The following is a 24,490-nucleotide window of genomic DNA, read 5'->3' as shown; positions in this document are numbered from 1 at the left end:
CCATTTCTGTTGATTTTAATTCCCATTCCCATTCCCATCCCCATCCCTATCTGAACTAAACATATTATAGGAATTAACCATTCCGATTCCGATTCCCGAGGATTTCGATTTCAATTCCGATTCCAATTCGGATTCAGACTACGAACCAAATAGACCATTAGTAGAGGTTTTAAAATTTGGGGACGAAAGTGAGAGTAAGCCCAATTTACATGCACTAATCTACAATTTTCCCAATTATAAAACGAATTGATTTTTTACTCCGATCTTCATTTCTTCCGCTTTCTACCTTCTTCTTCTTTTTCTTCTTCTTCACTATGGGTCAAGGTACTCCCGGCGGTCTGAACAAGGGAGGACTTCCCGGCGACCGAAAGCATGATGGCGATAAGAAAGAGAAGAAGTTTGAACCAGCGGCGCCACCGGCCCGCGTCGGCCGCAAACAGCGAAAGCAGAAAGGTCCTGAAGCAGCCGCGCGGCTCCCCACCGTAACCCCTCTGACAAAATGCAAGCTTCGGCTTTTAAAGCTAGAGCGCATCAAAGATTACCTTCTTATGGAGGAAGAGTTTGTCAGTAACCAGGAGAGGTTGAAGCCCCAAGAAGATAAGAACGAAGAGGACCGATCGAAGGTCGATGATCTCCGGGGATCGCCAATGAGCGTCGGAAACCTTGAAGAGCTTATCGACGAGAATCATGCCATCGTTTCGTCGTCCGTTGGCCCGGAATATTATGTTGGGATACTGTCGTTTGTGGACAAGGACCAGCTTGAGCCTGGATGTGCCATCCTTATGCACAACAAGGTTGGTTTGGATTAGGTTATATTTTTCTCTTCTTGAGAAAAAAATAAATGTTCAGTTTTATGGGCCTTGGATATGGGAATTTTATGCAGGATGAGATTGATTTAGGGTTAACTGAAAAAAATGTTATTTGTTGTTATTGGGGGTTTGATTCCTCGCTTGTTTGTTTATTATTATTTTCATCTTTTGGTATTTGGTTTGCTTTTATTGCTTAATTAGTGTTAGTTATCATGTATAGAATTGACTCTTCGATGTGATTTGGAAGAGATTCAACTTAAACCGAACTTGATATATTGTAACTAGACAGTATTTTATAGTGTCATTTTTAATGGGTTCCGTATCTCATATTGTCTTCTGGTGTAAGTGTGGGAAATGTGGTTTTGCTTAGTACTGTAGGTTAGTAGTTTTATTTACTTATTTATCTGGACGTGATGCAGTCATTTAAGTTGAAGAATTATGAGTTCTAGAGTTGAGAGTTGTGCTTAGTTGGCACTGTAACATTATTGGTAGTATGTATATTTTACGACAGCTCTGTGATGCCAATTGGGTCATGCTAACAGAATAAGCGCATCTGGACTTTAATCCCTTATTTATCGGGAATTTGCATTAGAAACAGATTCCAATTGGGTCATGCTAAGTTGCTAATAGAATAAATACATCTGGAATTTAATCCTTTATTTATCGGGAATTTGTATTACAAACTGAGGTTTTGTATCTCTTTAATTTCTTTTGTGCAAGGAGAATGGATTCCTTATTGTGGAATTGCAAGTCAAAATAGGTAGTTTATTGGGCCAGTTGACTAAGAAATATGATAATTTTTTTTGTTCAATAACAGAATCAATTTCACTAATTAGAAACAAGTACAATGGATGAAAAAAGGGGAGAAATAAACTCTCCTAGCTCTCCCCAGCAGAAATTTCAGTTACAAAATAGCCCAAAATAAGCTGTTCCTTCCCACCCCTTGTTTGGCAAGTGTGTCAGCAAACCATTGGCATCTCTTCTCACTCATTTGAAGTTCACTTCCACCCCTTGTAACAGTCTATTGATTGTCCTCTTCTCGTAGATATAACACCACCACCCAACCTCCTCTTCCTCACGAAACCACTTTATCACAAGCTTTGAGTAACCCTCTACTAAAAGCTTCTTGATGCTTAACTCTCATTTTGATGCCTTCCAAAACATCCACAATTTCCACCCTCAATGAATCACCTATTCCAATTATTGGACCTTAATAGATTGCAATGACTTTTCCTTCGTCATCCTTGAAGATTCTTCCAATGCCAGATGGACCTAGATTTCTTCATTGCTGCCATCAAAGTTGAGGTTAACAAAACCACCAGAAAGAGGGGACCAAGAAGGCCAAACAACCTCCTTGATAGAAGAATAAGAAGCTACCTTCGTCCAATTCCTCATCAAATCGTCCATAGAGATATCCTTAAAAATATCCAATGTCTTCACCCAATGGACTACTTTGATGGTGATGGCTTCAATCATAGCATCCCTACTCCTTTATCAAGAAAAATTCTTTGATTCCTCTCTTCCCATATTGTCCAACAAATGGCTGCACTTGTACACTTCCATAAAATTCTTCCCCTTTTCATTGGCCAGCTAGCAAAGGTAGAGGAGAACAAACTTTGTACATTAGGAGGAGGGTTCCACTTGCATCCAAACAAAGAAAGAAACCATTCCCAAATTGAATAAGAAAAAGGGCAGGCGATTAATAAGAGATAGCAATTCACCATTGACCTTGCACAGAGAAGACCAGTGTGGGGAAAGACAACAATTAAGTCTTTTTCTTTGCAATAAATCACACGTATTAATTCTTTCTTGGAACACTTCCCAGCACAAATCACCCACCCTTTTGCGGAATAGGTTTACTCCACGCTTCCTTGACCTGGAAAGGCAACCCTAGACTATCACTTGGCTGAATAAGGGATGGGAAAAAGGACGCACAAGTGGAAGAACCTAGGGAGACAAAGTCCATATTCCTTCTATCCCTCTTTGTTGTATCCAGCCAAACCCCTCAAGGTTTAAATCAAACTCATGACAGTTGAAATTTCACACTCATCTAGTCCCCTTTTAAACTCCAAGTCCCAATCATACCCAATACTTGAGTTAGATGGGACCAAAAAAGAAGAATGGGTTCCTGCTTATGGTTGGAAATGGCATAGAGGTTCATCCTACAAGTGGTTGGGGATATGCTATATTATAGTGTAAACTTAGGGAACTCCTTTTCTCTATCCCTTTTGAAGCTCCTTGACCTTTTTGATTTCTGCAGAGCTCCTTCATCTTGTACCAACCCAATTGAGCAACCTGTGACCCTACCAACCCAATTGAGCATTCCTTTTCTCAAAGTAGGCCCCACTTTGAGAAAAGTAGTTTTTAAGTACATATAAGAATAAAAAGATCATGCAAGCAAGATGTCAATGATATGGTGGCTAGTTTCTAAACCCTACTTTTTGTAGTTTTCAAAAAGTGTTATTGTTTGTGGAAGTTGTCACTTGTCACCCACCATTTCCAATTTTTGATATATTAGCACCTTCCCACAAACTTAAAACGAAACCAACCTTCATCTGGAACATCTCTTTTTCTCAGCTCAAGTAGGTCTAGGTGAGAAACTAGGGTAAACTGTACGAGGTGGTTCTTACAACATATATGTTGTCTTGGAACATTATTGTCATATCGAAATTTCTCTCACTTGCTTTTTTTGGGATTTTATGGGTCATTTAATTTCACTTGCTTCCAGTTCCACTCTTGTTATTTTTAAATTTTCATATGTTGTGTGAGTGCATCTTTCTTCATTTATTACTTTTTGGTCATTTTAGTTTATTTAATCTATAATCTTATCTATGGAGACCTTGTAGAAAGACGATTTCAGAAGTGCTTATGTTGTTTAGATGTGCTTTTCAGGTACTTTCTGTTGTTGGGCTTCTTCAAGATGAGGTTGATCCAATGGTTTCTGTAATGAAGGTTGAGAAAGCTCCATTGGAATCATATGCTGATATAGGTGGATTAGATGCCCAGATACAGGAAATTAAGGAGGCAGTGGAGCTTCCACTTACTCATCCGGAATTGTATGAGGACATTGGTATCAAGCCTCCAAAAGGTGTCATACTATATGGAGAACCTGGAACAGGGAAGACATTACTTGCCAAGGTGCATTCTTTGTCTATCCCTACTGTGAATGGGTGTTTAATCTTGCTACATGTTCATTTACCTCATAAAATGCTTTCTTTGTATTGCTGTGCTTTATTTGATTCCCATATGTATGAATAGTTTGATAATCTCTTCTTCTGTAAGAACACAATGGTTCTGCTATTTGCACATAAGATTGGAAAATGACTTGCACTATATTAGATCCTAAGTCATTTTCCCCAAAAGAAAGACAAAAAGGAAATTAAAAAACATTATTTCCTGAAAGCAATGTCATTTTCCGAATGTTCATTTGCATGTAGAATGACTAGGAAGTAAATGTTTTTTCTAAAGAAAAAAATCAAAGAAATTGAAAACGGAGCAGTTGAGTTATACAGTTATACCTGTTACCCTTTGTCCCTTTCTCAGAAAAGGGGAAGGTAATTGCTTTTCTTGAAAACTAGTCATATGGTTGGGATAAGGCATGGATGATGTTGAATTGCTTTTCTTGAAAACATTTCCTTTTTTTTGTTTTTCTTATTTGTTTGGTTGGGGGAAGGGGGGTTAGTAAATAGTAACTTATATTTCTGCTGAGCTATTCTTTTCGTAAAATCACTTAAAAATGGAACTCAATATCTGACACAGGAATTAAATGAATGACTTTTTTGCATACATCCATGTTTTGGAACTGGAAAAGTTATGCTATGGGATATAAGCTTCTGGAATAAAATTCCTTGACAGTGCAGATATTCCTTATTCTCATTAAATCTAAAAATATTGGTAGTTAATTTCTTGCTGTTGGATGGGTTGTTTCCTTTTCCTATGATAGTAAAATAAAAGGATGGCTTATTAAGATGAAAACTGTTACAAAAATAAATAAAGAAAGGGTTGAGATAACATCCCAGATGTGCGCCTTTTGAAAATTCGACGCTTTTTCCTTTTTTTGAGTCTAGTGGCTGGGCCGGGGTCTCTGCTCCCGGACCCCTGTGTCACACCCCTCGAGGCCAGCCCAAACAAGTCCATGTTAGGGTCTTAAATTCTGAGTTTTCACACAAAAAATAATGATTTTATAGTTTTAATTGCTTTTAAGAAGATATTTTATTAGGATGAATGAATGGACAGCATTACCAAATAGGGGGTTCTTGAAGCTCTGGTTGGGCTTGCCTCGAGGGGCGTGGCACAAAGGCGTGTTGTAGAATTAGGAATGTAATATGTCATATTAGCTACTTGATTTAATTGAGAAAAAAGAGATTGTGGGTTTTATATGATTGAAAATGTTTTATATGTTTGATTTCATTTTTAAGTTCTCATTTGAATATGCTTTACATATTATGTTTATGTATTTTAATTTTAGATAATAGGTTTTTTAAAACACTTATTTTAAAATTTAAGTTTATATTTTTATTAATGTTGTTTTATAATTTTTTTTACTTTTTTTGAATTTTTTGGCATTTTTTTGAAATTTTTTGAATTTTTTGACATTTATTTTGAATTTTTTACTTTTTTTTTTTAAATTGTGTGCCTTGCCTCAAAAAAGCGCGCACCTCGCCTTGTGCCTTGTGCCCTAGGTGCAAAATGGCCCTTGCGCCTTTTTTGCACCTTTCACTTTTACAACACTGCATGCATGTCCTTAGCTTTCTGAATTCCTTCCACAACAACAAAAATTTCAGCCCTTGGAGAATCACCTACGGCCTACCCCAATTGGACATTTGGACCGGAATAAAATGCAATGATATTACCCTCATCATTCCTGAAGGCTCTTCCAATTCTTGAAGGACCCGGATTACATTCGTTGCTGCCATCAAAATTCAGTTTTACAGATCCTACCTCAGGAGGGGACCACATAGGCCAAAGAACCTCCTTCATAGGATCCGTATCAGCTACATCCTTCACTTTCTTACCACATCACCTTCTGGAATGTCCTCAAACAGCTTCAAGGTCTTCACCCAATGAACCACTCTAATGTACCTCTGAACTATACACAAAAAGCAAATATCTCCTTGAACTCAAACTTCTTGGAGTTATGTTTTTTTTTGGTAAAAAGAATGTTGCTTTTATTACCTCCCCTCAAATTACTGATCTTTTCACTCTTTTGGGGACCCTGAAGACCACATGTAAACCTTGTTAGAATCAGTGTTTTAAAACCCGGCTTGGAGGTTGAATTGCTTTTCCCTCCAGGTCAATGGGGTGCAAGTTGGGTGGGCTGGGCCTAGTTTAAGTTCAACCTACACCAACCCTAAGAATTGGGCCTAAGCCTGAGCTTGGAGTGAGCCCAAGGTCAAGCCCAAACTATACAACTTGGGCTTGGGCTCGGGCTGGGCTCAGGTTGGTCAATCAGCACACACTAAAAAATGATCTATATGTATGTGCATATGAATGCATGCATGCATATATGTATGATTTCTCAAAAAAAGCATGCATATATGCTTGTAAATATGTGTCTATATATGCATATATGCATGCATATAGTTGGGTTGAACTTGGGTTGGGATAGGGTCTGGCCGGGATTGGGCTACCTATGGGCTGGGCCTGAGCTCAGCCCAGAAAATAAAAAAAAGCCTGAACTTATGGACCTAGGCCCAGCCTGAGGACTGAAAATCCAAGCCTAGCCAGTGTTTTAAAAGTGAGAGGTGCAAAAGAGGGCAAGATTCCAAAGCGGCGCACAAAATTTTTGAAAAATTAAAAATATAGAAATACATATAAAAATTTTAAGAAATTCAGAAAAAAATACAAAAAATACATCTATGTTTATTAAAAAGATAAACTTGAAATTCAAAATTTCAAATGAAATTAATTGATTTATTAGGTCTATTAGATAATTTAGATTATTAGTTCAATTGATTAGTGGCTTACTTCATCCACCACCTCTCAATTTTTTAATCATAAATTTGGTTGTCTACTTTGTAAATGATAGAAGTTGTATGCAGTATGGGTGGAGAAGAGAGAGAGAGTGGAGAGAACAGAGAATATGAGAGAATTGAAAGGTTGTTCTGCCCCTAATAAGTGTGGGGATGGTACTGACATAAAGGCCCCTATAAGACATGTGTTCACTCTTAACATCCTTCACCATAGTGATATTCTTTGAGTTTCCAAATTACCTTCTACACATGTCTCAATGGCTTCTGGTCACTTGTTGGTTTTCTACCTTCTCTGTTAAACCCCCAAAGCCCCACCCCACCGAATAGGATGGATATTAGGTAACTTGAACTGTTTTAATAAAACGCGTGTTCCGTTGGCATTTAGAGTGTGAGGTTGGGTACTGGCCAAATTCTGTTATTTTGTCTGCTATCATAATTGCAATGCTATTTATTACCTATAATTGCATAAAATTATGAATTTGGTTTTAGTGGCACTTGGTTATGTCACTGATGCATACCAACATGTGAGATGCTAATCCTGTATGGCTCTACCAGTCATTTTACTCCATTTGTCCTACATAACTGTGTAACCTAAATTGTGTTCTGACAGTTTATTTATGTTTAAAAATTCTTGAGCATGGAAATTTATTTTTGCTTTCATTCAGGCAGTGGCAAACTCCACATCAGCAACTTTCTTGCGTGTTGTTGGGAGTGAGTTGATCCAGAAGTACTTGGGTGATGGCCCAAAATTGGTGAGGGAACTATTTAGAGTTGCTGATGATCTTTCACCATCAATTGTCTTCATTGATGAAATTGATGCAGTAGGAACGAAAAGGTGCGTTCAGGAGTACTAGTGCCTGGAGCAGTTGGACCAGGCATATGTATTGATTGTGAATGATGCTGCTGGAATCATTTCTAATAAGTAGTTTCACAATCACAGGTATGATGCCCATTCAGGTGGTGAGCGTGAGATTCAGAGAACCATGTTAGAACTGCTTAACCAGTTAGATGGTTTTGACTCAAGGGGAGATGTCAAGGTGATTCTTGCAACAAATAGAATTGAAAGTCTTGATCCTGCATTGCTTCGTCCTGGGCGGATAGATAGAAAGATTGAATTCCCTCTTCCTGATATTAAAACAAGAAGGCGCATTTTCCAGGTACTATGTAGCACAACAATGCACCAAAAATTGATGAACATGTGTTTATGACCAAGGGTTTACTTTCTAGTGCAATCTGAATGAAGATATTCTTGCTTAATTCTGTTATTAATAATTGTTTACAGATACACACATCAAGGATGACATTGGCAGATGATGTCAATTTAGAGGAGTTTGTGATGACCAAAGATGAGTTCTCTGGAGCTGATATCAAGGCTATTTGTACTGAAGCTGGGTTGCTTGCATTAAGAGAGCGCCGCATGAAGGTGAAACTCAATATACTATACAATTTATAATAGGAAACATGTCTTTTTGCTGGTCTACCTTATTGTTTTCCAATGTTTTTACTTCTTGATTTTGTTTCTCGGTTTGAATTTTGAAATTTTGTTGTATTCAAATTTCACCTTTACTCTCTTTGCAACTTGGAACTTAAATGATTTTGACATGCATTAATGTTTACCTGTTTTAAATTTGCATTGATGAACTTAATTTTTTATTGACAATTAGAAACTGTTTTGAACTTGGATCCTTGCTGCATACCATATCAACTTGTAATTAATGTATTGCTATTTACTAGAAAAAGAAGGAAAGAAGTTGTAATGTATAAACACTTTGACCAGAACTTAATTTGGATTAACTTTAGTTTGGTTTTATGAAACTTATATTCCCTTCAAGAAAAAACAATCCACTTATTTTAGTAATCATGGTGAGGAATTATAGTAGTGGGCCTCCTTTCTTTTGGCCCTTGGAGAAGTAGCTACACTGCCACAAAAATGGTGTCTCTTTAGCAAACTTGACATGCTTCATTTCCTTTGTGGGGTTCCTCCCAAATCCTCCCTTTATCTGTGCAACTTCTGCTAGTGGAATGTCTTTACAGACAAGCATTCTTTCATTTTTTTTCTTGTTGATGATGATCATCATTCATTCATATTTTCCACTTTGAATATCATTTGGATTGGGGGGAACTCAAGAGTCGTGGCTGGTGGAGATATATGTACCCGTCCCTTCTCCATATCATATCTAAATGTTGTAAATTTAAGATGTTCATAATGCTTATATGGAGGATCAAATCTATGGTTACACTTTAGTAAATGCAGCAACAATGGAAAAAATGTTACGTAGAAATGAATAAATTTTTGGCAAAATTTAATACCTTAATACAAAAGAAGTTATGGCACTCTGGCTGCTGAAGGTCAAGAAAGGAGACAATAAGAGAAGAATGCGGGAGAGCTATCCCAAGAAAATAAATAGAGTGGAGGCAATGAACTAGGTTGCGGTGAATCAAAGAGGTTTTAACAATACCGAGTTTTTCCGCAGGGAAGTCAAGGAAGTTATAGACACCATTACTTTTAAAGTTGTTCATTGGGTTAAAACACTTGATATTTTTGTCCCTTTTCCATTAATGATATTTGTAGAAATTGGAATACAGTGGCTGAAGGAAGCCACTATTTACTGTTTGGATGGAGACCTCCACTGGTGCCCTTTGTCAAGTTCAATTTTGATGGCTGCAATGTAATTATAGGCAATCCAGGCATGTGAGGATGTCTGGAATTGGAGGGGTGAGTATAAACAACGAAGGTAATATAATTGCAGTTTTCTCAGGTCCTATTGGGGTGGGCAATTCAACAAGGGCTGAACTTGCTGCTGCTTTCTTTGAGAGAAGGTAAAGTATAAATGTATTAATATGAACAGAAAGTACAGCAAGATGATATACTCAGGGACCCTAAAAACCTGTTCCCTCTGACCTTGACCTCCCGCCCTGCTTTACATAAAGATTGTCATGTACAACAGTACAAGAAATGACTCAAAACCTACAAACAACCTATGACTAGCCAACCATGAGAACATCTTGCCTAAAATTTTCTGATAGAAAGCATCAGCAGAACTAGACTTGTTTCTGAAGACCCTTGCATTCCTCTCTTGCCACTGACACCAAATACCACTGCTGGGGTTATATTTCAGATCATCTTTCCTCTTTTGCACAGCCCTTGCACCCTACAGCCTCTTACAAACTCCTCGATTGATCCTGGCCAGCAATTTTGTACTTCAAATAAACCTGAGATTCAGCTCCAAATCCTGTGAGAGAAACTACAGTGCAGCAAAAGATGATTTACTGTTTCCTGCTGTCCTTTACACACTGCACAGCCATCTGAATCTAGCAATAAGCCTTTCTATGACAGGTTGTCCCTTGTGACTTTTCTGTCAAGGTAGGCAGTCCATATGAAGAAAGGGGGTTTTAAAGTTATACTTTTACTCCAGATGATGTGAACTGGGACTGATTGTCCTCCTGCAGTGTCCAACACCTTATAAAAGGACATAACTGTGAAGCCTCTAGTCTTCTTGCACTTCCAAACTCTTCTGTCATACTTGTCAGCCTCCACCTGTGAATTATACAACTGCTCTAGCAACTCCATCCACTCATCCACTTCCCAATCATTTAAATTCCTCCTGAATCGTGGAGTCCAGACCACATTACCATCTTGAATCTGCAAGCAGTCAGCAACTTTGACTTCTTTGTCCATTGCAACTTCAAATAAAATCGGGAAACTCTCAGTCAAGGACCTCCCTTATCACCATACATCCTTCCAAAATTTGACTTGTTCTCCATTTCCTATTTTGAATTTCACTCCTTTTGCAAACATATTATGTGCCTTTTCAATTCCTTTCCAAACTCTCAGCCAAGAAATTGCTGCTGCTTTGGAGGGCCTTAGAAGAGTAAAGTGATTGAACTACACAAGCATTATAATTGAAAAGGATTTCAAGGTAGTAACAAGGTGGTTGGTTGGCAAAACAGGGTGCTGCAAGAAATCATTTGTTTTGGGGGATTTGTAAATCTAACAACAGGGGTGGCTAGCCGGGGTTATCTACCTTACTGTGAAAGTAATCATATTATGTACTCTTTTCTTTTTGATCATTGATAAAATTTCATAGTAGCCATTGATCAAAAAAAATGTGCAAGGAACACTGTATTAGTAAGCTAAATGCAGAAGTGATAAATAAATAAATATTTATTTGTTTATAATAGAAAATAAATAAAGGACTGAAAGAGTCTTTTTGGAGAAGGAAAGAAGGAAGCAGTGATGGAATGTATCATGGCTAGGGTGATACAATGGGTGAGAACATTGGACATTTTCTCATCATTATCCTATGCCCTATGATGATATATGAAGAAATTGGGGAGAGGTGGCAAGAAGTTCATTAAAAAAGAAACCTGTTGATAGACATTAATCACCCCCTACAGATAGATTTATTAAACTAAACTTTGATGGGAGCAGCCATGGTAATCTGGTTCTTTTTGGGATGGGGGAGTGTTTATAAATGAAGAGGGTCACATTGTTGCTTTACTTTTGGGTTGAAATTTTTTCGTGTTTACTTAATTGCTATTGTGCTTTCTGCTGGTGACGAGACTGGGAATGACTAGTATGAGTGAGGCAGGTAAGCAAGAGCAGAAGGAATGGTGCATTGCATTATTAAACTAAACTTTGATGGGAGCAGCCATGGTAATCTGGTTCTTTTTGGGATGGGGGAGTATTTATAAATGAAGAGGGTCACATTGTTGCTTTACTTTTGGGTTGAAATTTTTTCGTGTTTACTTAATTGCTATTGTGCTTTCTGCTGGTGACGAGACTGGGAATGGCTAGTATGAGTGAGGCAGGTAAGCAAGAGCAGAAGGAACGGTGCATTGCATTATTTTGATCTTTTCCTTAAATTCTCCTTATCTTAGAGCCCTTATCAACTCTCTTTTCCTTTATCTTATCTTTTACCGTCGCTTAGTATATTTTTAGCAATATATCATGCTTCTGAGATATAGATAAGGCCTTATTCTTTATTTATCATCTTTTTTTTTAAGTCTATATCTTATGTATACTTGGGGACCATAAGGGTTGAGCTCATAGCTGTATCTTGAGGGATGCAAATGGCAAGAGACATGAATATGGAGAAGTTGATCATTGTAGGGGATCCTAAGGTGGTGGTGGATTGGTTAAGAATCTGGGACTTGTGGTTTGAGCTTATAGAGATGAAGTTAAGAAGTTTAAGTGGTTTACTAGCAATTTGGTTACAAGGATAAAATGGGTCCAAAATTTGGCTAATGGACTGGCTGATTCTTTAGCTAAGCAGGGGGTCAATAGGGAACAATTGTATTCCACTAAGTTGTAATGTGTCATTAAACTGAGAGGTAGCAACTTGTAAGGGATTGTATGTACATATCTTGTTTCTTTTTAATGAATAAAATTTAAAGTTACCAATCAAAAAGAAATAAAATAAATAAAGAACTTAGAAATAAATAACAGCAATAAGTTTGGGCAAAATTCAAGATCTTAATGCAAAAGAAGTTGGGGCAATCTGGATGCTGATGGTCAAGAAAGGAGGCAATAAGAGAAGAATGGGAGAAAGCTATCTGAAGGAAAGATTGGAGCAACGGTCTACGATGCAGTGGATCAGAGAGGGTGTTGATTTGACATTGTCAAGCTCTTCTACAGGTAGTCAGGTAAGCAAATGGAAAGTGCCGGATAAAATATATTAGTAAGCTAAATGCAGAAGGGAAAGAAATCAAGAATCAAGAAGTGAGAGAAAGGGAAATCGTTATCTATTCCATAGAGATTTACTCAAATATGTTTGGAAGGCCTTATCTGAGGGAATGTCATGATCCTTCCAAAAGATAAGGGGCAATATATTCTTCAATGAAGACAAGACCTTGAGTCCATTTTGTTTCTCAATGAACTTCTATGATGAGTGTTATGAAATTTTATAGGACCTTTTGGATATTTCTGAATATTTTCACTGATTTGCTATTTTGATTAAAGGAAACAACTCTACTTGTGTTGTAAGCAACAGATTTTAGGCACATCACTGAGTTGGATTCTATCCCAGCCAGCCATCCACAAGAAGAAAATGGTCTTCAATGGAACCTGTACTCTCTGAATCCATCTCCATGTGACCTTCTGGAATGCACCTATGAGAGCCTTGTAGCAGGATTTAGTAGGGAAAGAGCCAGACTTCTTAGCCACGCTGTAGAATCCTTCAAGTATGGGGCTGAATAAAGAATACTCAATTTCTCCAACAAGACTCCAAACAAATCCATCTCCAATCAATCCAATTAAGCCTAAACCTGGCGTACCCACACTGACTGAGCACCGATCCATTCAACACTCCTTAATAGAGAACTCTTTATTTGTTGCAATATGATATACAACTAGGAAAACATCACAAACAGGTTGGTCAGCACACTAGACATCACTTTAAAAGTAAGTTTTTTCTCCAATCTCATTACCTGGTCTCAATCTGATATTTCTTTCAAATTCTGGCTTCAATTTCGTGATCCCCTTCCACAAACTGGATCCAAAGATTGTGAGGGCATGACTCCCAGTCCATAGGGGCTCTTCCATGTTTACAGCCTATCACCTACCTCAACAACTGATTTTTCTCTTCTCCAAACCTCCACTACCTCTTAACTAGGAAAAGCCTTTGTTCATAATTTTCAACTGCCTTAGTCTGGTTCACCTTTCTCCTTGTGTTTACAGATTGTGCTCCAAGCCAGCAAGTGGAACTTCTTTTCATTTGGTCTTACCCATAAGAAATCCTTTCAAAGTTTATCCAATATAGTTGCTACCAATGACAACATTGGCATCAATGACATGTGGTGAGTGGGGATGTTCGATAAAACACTATGAATGAGGATGGTTTTACCTCCTTTGGAGAAGTTTCCGTTTTTTTTTTTTTGTGTGTTGGCAATTCATTAATATGAGGAACCCCGCCATTTGGAGTTGACTTGCTCTTTTGTATATTGATCTTCCAGTCGAAGGCAACCTTGGAGCAAATAAATAGGCATTGAAGGAATAGAATATATGCTGATTTGTATGTTGTTATCTGGTCTCTAAACCGGATGTTGTGTTGTTGCAGGAACCAAAATTAGCTGATTTGGATAGAAGGTGGGTTAGACGTCTATGGAGTTAAAGAGTAAGCTGGACCTTGGCACCCTCTTCGGGAGCTTCAGGGGGATCATCACCCCTTGGAGGAATGAAATAATGGAGTTAGTGGAGGAATTGATTGGCAGGTTCTCGTCTCAGTTAAATTCAAGAATGTGGAGGATGGTTTTAGTTGGGTTTTAACCAATTTATATGGAGCAAATAGTTATAGGGAAAGGAATGAAATGTGGGAGGAGTTTGTATGTGATTTAGGGTTTATGGGATGGCCCTTGGTGTCTAGGTCGCGATTTTAATGTAATAAGGTTCTCTGATGAAATAAGTAACCCCTAGTAGTCGATATTACTACTAGTATGAGGAAGTTTAATGAATTCATAGACACTTGTGAGCTAAAGGAGATTCCTTTGCTACTAGCCAGTTCACCTGGTTTAATTTTCAAGAAATCTCACTTTGCTCGAAGTTGGATAGATTTCTTTTTAATATAGGTTGGGAGAACCATTGGAGAGATTTGGTGTCTAGAGCCTTGCGTAGGGTCACCTTTGATCATTGTCCTATAAAGATAGGTTCTGAAACACTATCGAGTGGATCTAGACCTTTTAGATTTGAGAACATGTGGTTGACACCCTTGGATTTTCTGAACAAAGTGAAGGAATGGTGGAATGAAGAGTTTGGGGGGGGGGGTAGTAAAGTGGAAGAGGATTAGATTTTAGAAGAAATTATAAAGGCTTAGGTCCAACATAAAGTAGTGGAACATGGATCATTTTTATTCATCAAAAAAAGAAAACATGGATCATTTTGGGCATTTTGGGAGACTATAGGAACAAAAGCTTAGCCTGAGTTCTCGGATTGAGGAGTTAGATGAGAAAGGGCATCAAGGGAGCCTTAATGAACGAGAGAGCGAATTGAGGTGGAACTTGAGGAAGGAGTTGGAGCAAATTCTCATCAGAGAGGAGATAAGTTGGAGGTAAAAGTCAAGACATAAGTGGATTAAAGAGGGAGATGGAAACACTAAATTTTTCCACACATTGGCCAATGGAAGAAGAAGAAATAATTTCATGATTAAGTTGAAAATGGATGGGGAGGTGTTTGAGAGTCAATGTGATTTCAAGAATCTTTGTGGATCACTAAGTTCAAACCAATCTAGAAGACTAGAAGGTCTATGAATGATCGATTAAGGGTGGAAGGGGTTAATTGGTCAAATTTAAGTGAGGAAAGAGTTAGATGGCAGGAGAAAAACTTTAAAGAAGAAGAGATTAAACAAGCGGTTTTCTCTATGGATACAAATGGTTTTACTATGGATTTTTATCAAGATTGTCTGGAAGTGCTGGAAAAATATTTAGCCTAGGAGTTAATGCTACTTTTGTAGTGTTAGTCCCTAAGAAGAGTGATGTGAATCACCCTAAGATTTTAGGCTATTAGTTTGGTGACTAGTATCTACAAGATAGTGGCAAAGGTTCTTTCTTTGGGGATTAAAGTTGTACTTCCTTCTATTATTAGTTAATCTGAAGGGACCTTTTTACAAGGAAGAAGAAATTATTTATCAAATTTTGATTGCCAATGAATGTGTAGAAGAAATAAAAAGATCAAGGCGGGAACAATAATTTAAAAGGGGCGCCTTGGCACTAGGGGTGATCATGGGCAGGGACGGACTTTGCACTTACGATAAGGGCTATAGCTTAGGCCCAGGCCCGGCCCGGCCCAGCCCAGGGTTCTGGGCCTAAAACATAAGCCCTAGCCCAGGTCTACATGGGCCCGGGCGGGCCAATGTCACTTGTATATAAAACATTACATGTCTATAATATTTTATATTAAATGACATAACATGCATATAAACTTATTTTATACATTATATAATATAAATTATACATCTCATGTTATAATATTTATATATAATATAATGTAAAATAACATTTTTACATATGTATATATTATACAAAAAATGTGTAAGTTTAAAAATATGCGGGACGGGTCGGGCTTGAAATATTAAGCCCAAGCCCGGCCCTAAAATTCGCGGGCCTGATGTGGGCCTGGGCCTGAACACAAAACCCAGGCCCAAGCCCGGAATTTCTGGGCCAGGCCGGCCTGAAATGATCACCCCTACTTGGCACATAGTTGGGGTGCATTTTAGGGTATGAGCCTTGCTTAGGTCCCAGGCATAACACTTTCAAAAGGTGTACGTTTCTGCAGTTTTTTTTTTTGTTTTTTTTTTGATAAATGAGAGTAATTTTATTAAATCAAATAACAAAAAGTACAATCAGCCTAGGAGGAGGCACGAGATGTTACCCCCCCTAGGACTGAACCATATACACCAAAACTGCCCAAGCCTGAGACACAATTACAAAGTAGCCCAAAATAGATCTCCCCTTGACACCCCCTGCTTGGCCAGAGAATCAGCCATTGCATTTGCTGATCTTCTAACCCACTGAAACCTGACAGTCATATTCCTTGTCATCCATTTAACTTTCTTTAACAGATCCCTGTAGCCCCAACAAGCTGTTTCTGGGCTAATTAGCCAGCCTGCTACCACCTTGGAATCCCCTTCTACTAGCAGATTTGTCACTCCACTTTGACTAGCCATCTGTATACCTTGTACCGCTGCTAGTATCTCTGCCCTTATTGAATCACCTTCACCCACTGGTCCTGAAAATAGAGACAACATATTGCTGTCTTTGTCTCTCAGAATCCCACCAATTCTTGATGGCCCTGGGTTACATTGGCAGCTTCCATCAAAATTCAATTTCACCACTGTATGGTGGGGGAATCCATTCAGCTTGTGATTTGATCTTGGTGGAAACTGTAGCAGCCACTGCAGCCCATTTTCTCTTTGCTAATGTTGCTGATTCATTAATCCTAATAAAAGATATTTTTAAAAGACAATTAAATTATAAAATCTTTTTTATAGGGATTAAGAATTATATAGACTCTAATAATGACTTGTTTGGGCTTGCCTTGAGGGTCTTGGTAGAAAGGTGGTCAGAGAATCAAGAATGCATAATATTTAACATCACATTAGCTATTTGAGGAAATGCAATTGAGAAAAAAATGAAGATATTGAGAGTTTTACATGCTTGAATATGTTTTATATGTTATGATTGATTTTATATTTAAATTTTTATTTTAAATTTGTTTTACATGTTATGTTTATGTATTTTACTCCGAGATAATTGCTTTTTTAAAATATCTATTATAAAGTTTTAGTTTATATTTTTAATTAATATTGTGTTTGATACTTTTTAATTTTTTGGAGCCATTCCCTAACAAGGCTGCATTATTTTGGAGCACATTCCCTAACCCCAAGAATAGGGATAACTGAAGACTCTATTGCCATATTAATCAATTTTCCAATGGATCAAACTCTAACAAAAACAAGAATAGGGATAACTGAAAATAAAAAAAAAAAAGAATAGAGATAAGGATTATCCTTGTCTTAAGCCCCTTTCCCTTGGGAAATAGTCTTTAGAGTGCCATTAACGAGACACGACAACGGATCCACTTCCTCCACAAAGTTGCAAAGGCCATCCTTCATAGAATGTAGTCCATGAGGCCCACTGGATATGATTGTATTATTTTTCTAGTCAAGCTTACAAATAACACTGGGAACGGCTTTTTATCTTTGACAATGACATGGCCATCAAGAATTTGGTGCCCATCCACAAAATCTCCTTGAGAAGGTAGAACGAGATGACCCATCACTCTATGATAAGACCTTAGATAGCAACTTGTACAAGTTTTTTTTTTTGCTTGATAACAGAATTAAATTCATTCGTTAAAAATATTGAATGGTACACAGCAGAAAAAGGAGATATAAACTCTCTTGTTTCTCCCAAAAGAAAAAATAAGATTACAAACATGCCCAAAATAATTGATTTCTTCCCACCCCTTGTTTTGCCAAAGAATCAGCAAAGGAGTTAACATCTCATTTCACCCATTGTAGGGTAATCTCCATTCCTTGTAGCAGCCTTCTAATTCTTATCCTCTTGTGAATATATTCCCACCAACCCTCTTCCCCTTCCTTTTGCCGCCATCTAATCACCAACTTTGAGTCTCCCTCAATTATAAGTTCTCAATTAGGGTAATTGGGTAGAACTGTAGAAATCTCTGAAATCCAAGGCACCCTGAAGATTAGGAATAAGGGAAATAAATGTAGATTTAGTAGCATTAGATAGTTTGCCCTCAAGGCTGCAAGTAGATCTTCTTGGATAATAACCCAACATTTATTGTAAAAAGCCACGGGAAGCCATTAGTTTCTAGAGCCTTGTCCCCTTTGAGTTCTTTCAATGCAAGCGGTACCTCTTCTTCCTTAAATTACCTCTCCAGCCCATTCTTATCTTCATTGTTGTATAATCTAAAGCAATCATCCATGTAGAAAGAAGCAAACAAGCAGTTGTAGAAAGAAGTATTACCATCAGCAACCTCCTATTAAGTCTCCATTCCCTACCCCATAATATGGTCTTATGTCTACGTTGAATATTAGCAATTTGATGGAAAAAATCTGGTGTTTTTTTTTGATAAATGAAGAAAAATTTTATTAGAAAGTGTATAGAACAGGGACAAGTGTCCCGTGGAGAGGCACGAGCTACGACCTCTCCAAGAAATAAAAAACAAAAGCTTACTACCAAGATGCCCAATACAATTGTTCCCTGTTTGCCCCTTGCTTGGCTAAGCTATCAGCCATAGCATTTGCTGATCTCCCCACCCAACATATTCTAATACACAGACTTCTTGTTAGCCACTTGAATTTCTTAATTTCATTCCTAAAACACCACACCATCGACTCTGGTTTTTGTAACCACCCCACAACTACCTTGGAATCTCCTTCTATTATTAGATGTTCCATTTCTGCTGTACTGCAAGCTGCACCCCTTGAAGGGCTGCTAATAATTCTGCCCTAATGGAGTTCCCCACTCTTAAGGGGCCCGGGTATAATATAACCACATTTCCTCTTTCACTCCTTATAACCCCTCCCATCCCAGAGGGACCTGGATTGCCTTGGCTACTACCATCGAAATTTAGTTTCATAAAGCCTTCATGGGGTGGGGTGGGGCGGGGGGACAACTCTAACACAACCTATTCTTAAGGGAGGAGGAGCTTGCCACTGCTGCTCAACTCCTCCAAAGATCATCAAAGGAAATTACTGGCATGGAACCTTATCATTGGTTCCACAGCCTGTTGAACAGCCATTGCGTTCAGCTAATCCGAATTCGTTCAACTGTCATCTGATGCTCCCTGGAGTGCAACTAGGGGGGAAGATTGTGATTACCACCATCCATCTTCATCTACTGTGCTGAAAGGCAGCCATTGTTGATATCGGCTTTTCTTACTCTAAATGCTTGGTAGCTGTTAATGTTTATTGCTCATTTAAAAAGAATAATATGTACAGCAGTGAATTACATCCTCAATTTATTGGGCTAGAAGTGACCTCCCAAAACAAATGTCTCCTATTTACCCCTTGCTTAGCCATGGTATCAGCCACATTTAGCTTATCTTTGGATCCATGAGAAAGTTGCTTCAAGCTCTTTTAATAACCATTTGATTCCCTCATTCCCCTCGTAATTTGCCTGTACTACCATGAGCCTTTGTTGTTATTTCCTTGGCCATCCCACTCTTACTCTGGAATCCCTCTCTACTAGATTAATTGAGAGATTCAGCCCTTGTTGATTCTCCTACTCCTAGGACCTGAAAGGATGACTATGATGTTCCCATACCTTCCCTTTTCCTTGGAAAGGTCTACGATTTTTTAAACTCTTTCTTTCCTGAAGTTTTGATATATAGGGAATAGATTGAAGTTCGTATTATCCATAATGTTTGACATTTTGACATAGGGTGGGGGCTTAAGAAGATATCTCGATGTTAAGCAACAAAATTGCAAGAACTTTTCTGGATGGTCAAAATGACTGCTGAAAACTATTTAAAGATGTGCCTTTCTGTCGTCCTTGATTTTAACCTTGGACATTTTAATTGTTGGATTCTGCAATTATCACTACTATCCTTGCTGGAATCAGTTGCCTAAAATGCTGATTCGAAATTTAACATGTTATCTTCCTGCATTTCAGGTAACACATGTGGACTTTAAGAAGGCTAAGGAAAAGGTTATGTTTAAGAAGAAAGAAGGGGTGCCTGAAGGACTTTACATGTAGAACTTCTTGTCCTGTGGGCTTCAAGGGCATTTACATGTTTTGCTTTTCCTTTCTTCCCTTTTCCCCCTTTTTGGATATGACATCTGTTGACTTATTGTATAACGTTAAGCTTATCAAGCACTTGAAATGACCATCTTTCATGGGAGTGTCATACATCTATTTGTATTAGCTCTCACATATTTATCCAACATTTTGTGTTCCAGACGGCGTTATTAACTGATTCAGAGATTGATGTCACTGGTTTTGCAACAATTAAAAAAAAAAAAAAAATCTTGCAACTATCCAGTTCATACTGAAACGGGTGATGATTCTCGCGTGTATATATATGGAATGGGACCTTGGTGGGGTGCAAGATGAAAATAATTGAAGGGGACAAATGTGGGGTTAGATGCATCATACATGTGAATATTGTCACTCCTTCAGTAGTTAAATTTCTGAAACGAGTCATTTCAGGTTAAGATTAAGCATGTGTTTGGTATAGTTTCTGTTTATTAAATAAACAATTATATTTGATTTGTCTTTAAAGCTGAGAAAAGTATTTGATAAACTGCTTATTGACAATTAAGCATCATTAGGCGTTATTTGAGTGAATAAACACTCAACTGTTGGGAAAAGCCTTTAAATGAAGCTTTCTTTAATGGTTGGTGCATACATAAATCAAAACCCACTTTTGTAAATATAAATAATATGTACAAATGAGCATAATGAGAAAAATGCAGATTGAAACGTCCACAGAATAAAACACACTAAGTTATGCCTTTTGGGCTTCTGGCCATTGATAGTTGGTGTTTGTAACTTTGTATTCTGCGGATAGTCCAACTAAGTCATCATCGACAAGCATCTATATTCCCGTTTTTCCTTCCTGAGTCCTACCCTAACGTTTTACAGTTGGAAGCTGCGTTTTGAAGGTGTTTGTAACTTTGTATTAAACCATCTTTGAAGTATTTGTATTGGTCATGTATAATTTGTATTTTTTCTCTCTCCCATACTAGTTTTTCTCTTTGTTAAATTATGTTGGGTGTACATAACACACTGGTTCGTACAGATATACTTTGAGAGGCAACAAAATCAGTTTTAAGGATAGTAGACACTTGTCATGACTCAACTATTATCGATAAATTTATCACTTATTATTAGTTTGATACATATATCTTTTGCAATCCGGATCTCGAATCTAGGTTCTTTATTGTTATAGTCATATTACTTCATATTTTCTAACAATCTTAAAATTGATTTAATGGTTGTGTCGAATCCCCATCTTGATCTGTCATAGTTGGAACCATTTAATGGAAAGAACCATCGTAGGTAGTCCGTGAAAATTACGATTTTCCTTGACAATAATCTAGCTTATGTTTTGTCCTTTTAGGAATGACGTTAATCAGATAGTCAAGAAAGGTGATATTTATGTTAGCGACCAGATACTGAATTCATTGTCCAATTCTCCATTGATGATGTAGGCATAAAGAAGTATTGCAATTTTTCTAGACTTTAAAATGGTTGATGACAAATATGTGATGATTATCAAATAATCGTGCATGAAATTTTAGCAGAAGGGATGCACATTGATGAGTCATTCCAGGCTGCTGCGTTGATTGAAAAATTACCATCGCCTTGGAAGCCTTTTCTCCTCTTATGAACGTGTGAAAGAGGGAGAAGCAATGTTTATGGACAACTCCAATACTTCTCCTGTTGCTGGGAGGGAAAAGTGACGTTGAGATTGACGTTCAGGAAGATGCTTCAGCTGAATGATGCCCTGTATGTCTCTAATTTTAGGAGGAGTTTAATTTTTGGTTCTTTGATTAATAAAGTTGGTGTTAAACTTGTGTTTGAGTCAGATAAATTAATTCTGTCTCGCAATGGAGAGTTTGTTGAGAAGGGCTACAATTGCAATGTGTTATTTATTTTGAATGTTTTTAATGAATCAATGAAAGCTAGTAGTTCTTCTTATATTGTTGAGTATATTGATTTATGGTATGATAGATTAGGACATATGAATGTTGCTTCTATTAAAAGAATGGAGAAACTTGGAATAATATTCAATTTGATAAATGCTGATTTTGTAAAATGCGAAGCTTGTGTGGAAGCAAAACTTCATAAAAAACCTCTCAATTCAATTGAAAGTGAATCTGAATTATTGGAATTAATCCACACCAATTTAGGTGATTTTAGAAACATAATGAGTGAAGGAGGAAAAATTATTATATTACCTTTGTAGATGACAACTGTAGGTACACTAGAGTTTACTTACTTAGAGCCAAAGATGAGGTGATAAAACTTTTATTAAATATAAACTAGAAGTTTAAAATCAATTAAATAGGAAAATAAAGAGAATAAGATCAGATAGTGGTAAAGAAATATGAAAATGCACAATTTCTCAAATATTGTGAAGAAAATAGAATAATACATGAAACAATAACCCTGTATACAATTGAGTAAAATTGAATAACTAAAAGGAAAAATCGAACACTCAAGGAAATATTAAATGCAATGCTAATAAGTTCAGGATTACTTTCCAACATGTAGGTGGAAGCTATTTTGCTTGCTTGTCATATATTAAACAAAATTCCCTCTAAAAAAATTAGAGAAAATGCCTTATGAATTATGGAAAGAACATGTACCTAATTTGAAATATTTGGAGGTTTGAGGGTGTCTAGCTAAAGTTGGTCTTCTTGACCCCAAAAAGAGAACTACGACCGAAAATTAGTGACTGTGTATTTATCGGATAATAGGTTCTTAGTTTTACAAACAAAAAATAATATATTAGAGCCACTACAAGAAAATTGGCCTTTAGAAATAGCCAAAAATTGTTCCCAATATAAAGAAAACTGTTACAAAATGTTTTACTTACAACTGAACAAGCAATTCCTAGCGTAGCCATTGTTAAAAGTTTTTAACAACAATCAGGTGTTGCGAAATATGATTTTCATAATAGTTGGACCAACTATTAGTAGCAATAGTGTTTTGCAAGAACCAATTGCAATTACTACCAATATTTTTGTTTCAACAACAATTAATAAAGACCATTGCCCATATATATTTTTAGCAACAACTGATTAAATGTCGCTTAAAATTACCTTCAACAACAATCATACTAATTGTTGTTAATTATAAAGTTGCAATAGTTGGAAAGTTGTATCTAATAATCATCTTATGCAACAACCCCTCTAGACTATTGTTTAATGAGCAACAATGAAGCACTTGTTGCCCCAAAGTTCTTTATACAACAATCATGTAAATTGTTGGTAATTGTACAATTGTTTCTTATACTCATTTATGGCATTAGTCTCAACAATCAAGCAATTGTTACCTTAAAGTTCCATACACAACAATCAAATTAATCGTTGTTAATTGTACAATAGCCACAATTGAACAATTATTTCTGATAAATATTTTAAGCAACAAGGCTTGCAAACTATTGTTGAATGAGCAACAATCAAGTAATTGTTGTCACATATTAAAAAAAATAATTGATCACATTTGGTGACAATCATTAACTATTGCCAATTATCATTGTAATTGTTGCTATTTAATTTAATAAATTATTACAAATATTATAATAATTATTGATAAGCATGTAAATAAAAATACACCTATGAAATGTCAATATGTGGGTCCATTGATATTATAAATGATAAAAGTCACATTCCAATAATTGTAATTTATATGCTATTATGTTAAAATTATATTACAATTTCTAAATTCCTATCATATAAACAATACAACCAATACAAAATTTGATCTAATATATAATACAATTAATGCGGAATTTGATCCAATGCCTCCATCCACATATCTGGAGTTGTGCTTTAGGCTACATAATCATGGTAACTGATGGTGCGTGATCTGGTCACTCCTACCTGTGAAGAAGAAGAAGGATCTCCGAGGAGCTCTCCTGGCTGGAATACTCCGATGCTTAAGTTAGTGGCAGGAAGAGGGAGTTGCAGAGCAAAAATGAAATGGCTAGAGTGCAGATCACTCAAGTTACCTTTGCTCTTGGGGGTCGGAGCTCTTATATACTGATGTCCTGTCAAATCAGGTATAACCACCTCTGATTCTCTGCCGCATCCGTTACTTGCTAGGGTTGAGCTGGTGGGCGCAGGTAACCGTTGCAGAGTACGACCTTGCCAAGCAAGGAACTACTCTCAGGGTTGGCAGGCACGACGCCGCCTGACGAGAGACGTGGGCGTAGTCTCCAGATTTGGCAGGTACGGTTGTCAGGCAGGAGATCTTCCTGTGATATGCCGAGCTGCTCTACCCCGAGCTACCTTATACCGAGCTACCTTGTGCCGAGGTGCTTCTACCCGAGGTGGCCTACTTGAGTTTGGTCGGGCGAGTTTATTCTTAGGAGGCTCCCGAGCTCAACCCGAAGTGCCTTGAGCTTGGGAGATTTCCGTCTTGGGAGAATCTTAGCTCGGGGTACTTCCTACTTGGAAGAATCTTAGCTCGGGGTAATCGGAGTGTCATCTTGTAGCAAGCTGCCACGCTGGATCT

At 37.4% G+C, this 24,490-nt stretch overlaps 1 protein-coding gene across 1 annotated transcript; it reads left to right on the top strand.

The window, feature by feature from the left end:
* The first annotated feature begins 48 nt into the window (after positions 1 to 48).
* Positions 49 to 20,201, top strand: LOC104602137 (26S proteasome regulatory subunit 4 homolog B). The gene is made up of 6 exons (XM_010265722.3): positions 49 to 794; positions 3,702 to 3,947; positions 7,447 to 7,616; positions 7,722 to 7,938; positions 8,064 to 8,204; positions 19,916 to 20,201. The coding sequence occupies exons 1-6, from the start codon at positions 315 to 317 to the stop codon at positions 19,997 to 19,999; spliced, it is 1,338 nt and encodes a 445-aa protein (XP_010264024.1). The 5' UTR covers positions 49 to 314; the 3' UTR covers positions 20,000 to 20,201.
* Positions 20,202 to 24,490: the final 4,289 nt, after the last annotated feature.

This window comes from Nelumbo nucifera, chromosome 3 (genome assembly GCF_055504915.1).
Source record: "Nelumbo nucifera cultivar China Antique chromosome 3, China Antique-T2T, whole genome shotgun sequence".
Lineage (NCBI taxonomy): Eukaryota > Viridiplantae > Streptophyta > Magnoliopsida > Proteales > Nelumbonaceae > Nelumbo > Nelumbo nucifera.
The sequence above is the reverse complement of the archived record's forward strand: the minus strand, read 5'-3'. Positions and strand labels throughout refer to the sequence as shown.

Bases quoted from the DNA above. Each gene is read 5' to 3' on its own strand.
- LOC104602137 (XM_010265722.3), top strand. From the start codon at position 315: ATGGGTCAAGGTACTCCCGGCGGTCTGAACAAGGGAGGACTTCCCGGC. The intron at 795-3,701 runs GTTGGTTTGGAT...TGTGCTTTTCAG, and splicing joins CCATCCTTATGCACAACAAG to GTACTTTCTGTTGTTGGGCT. The intron at 7,617-7,721 runs GTGCGTTCAGGA...TCACAATCACAG, and splicing joins GATGCAGTAGGAACGAAAAG to GTATGATGCCCATTCAGGTG.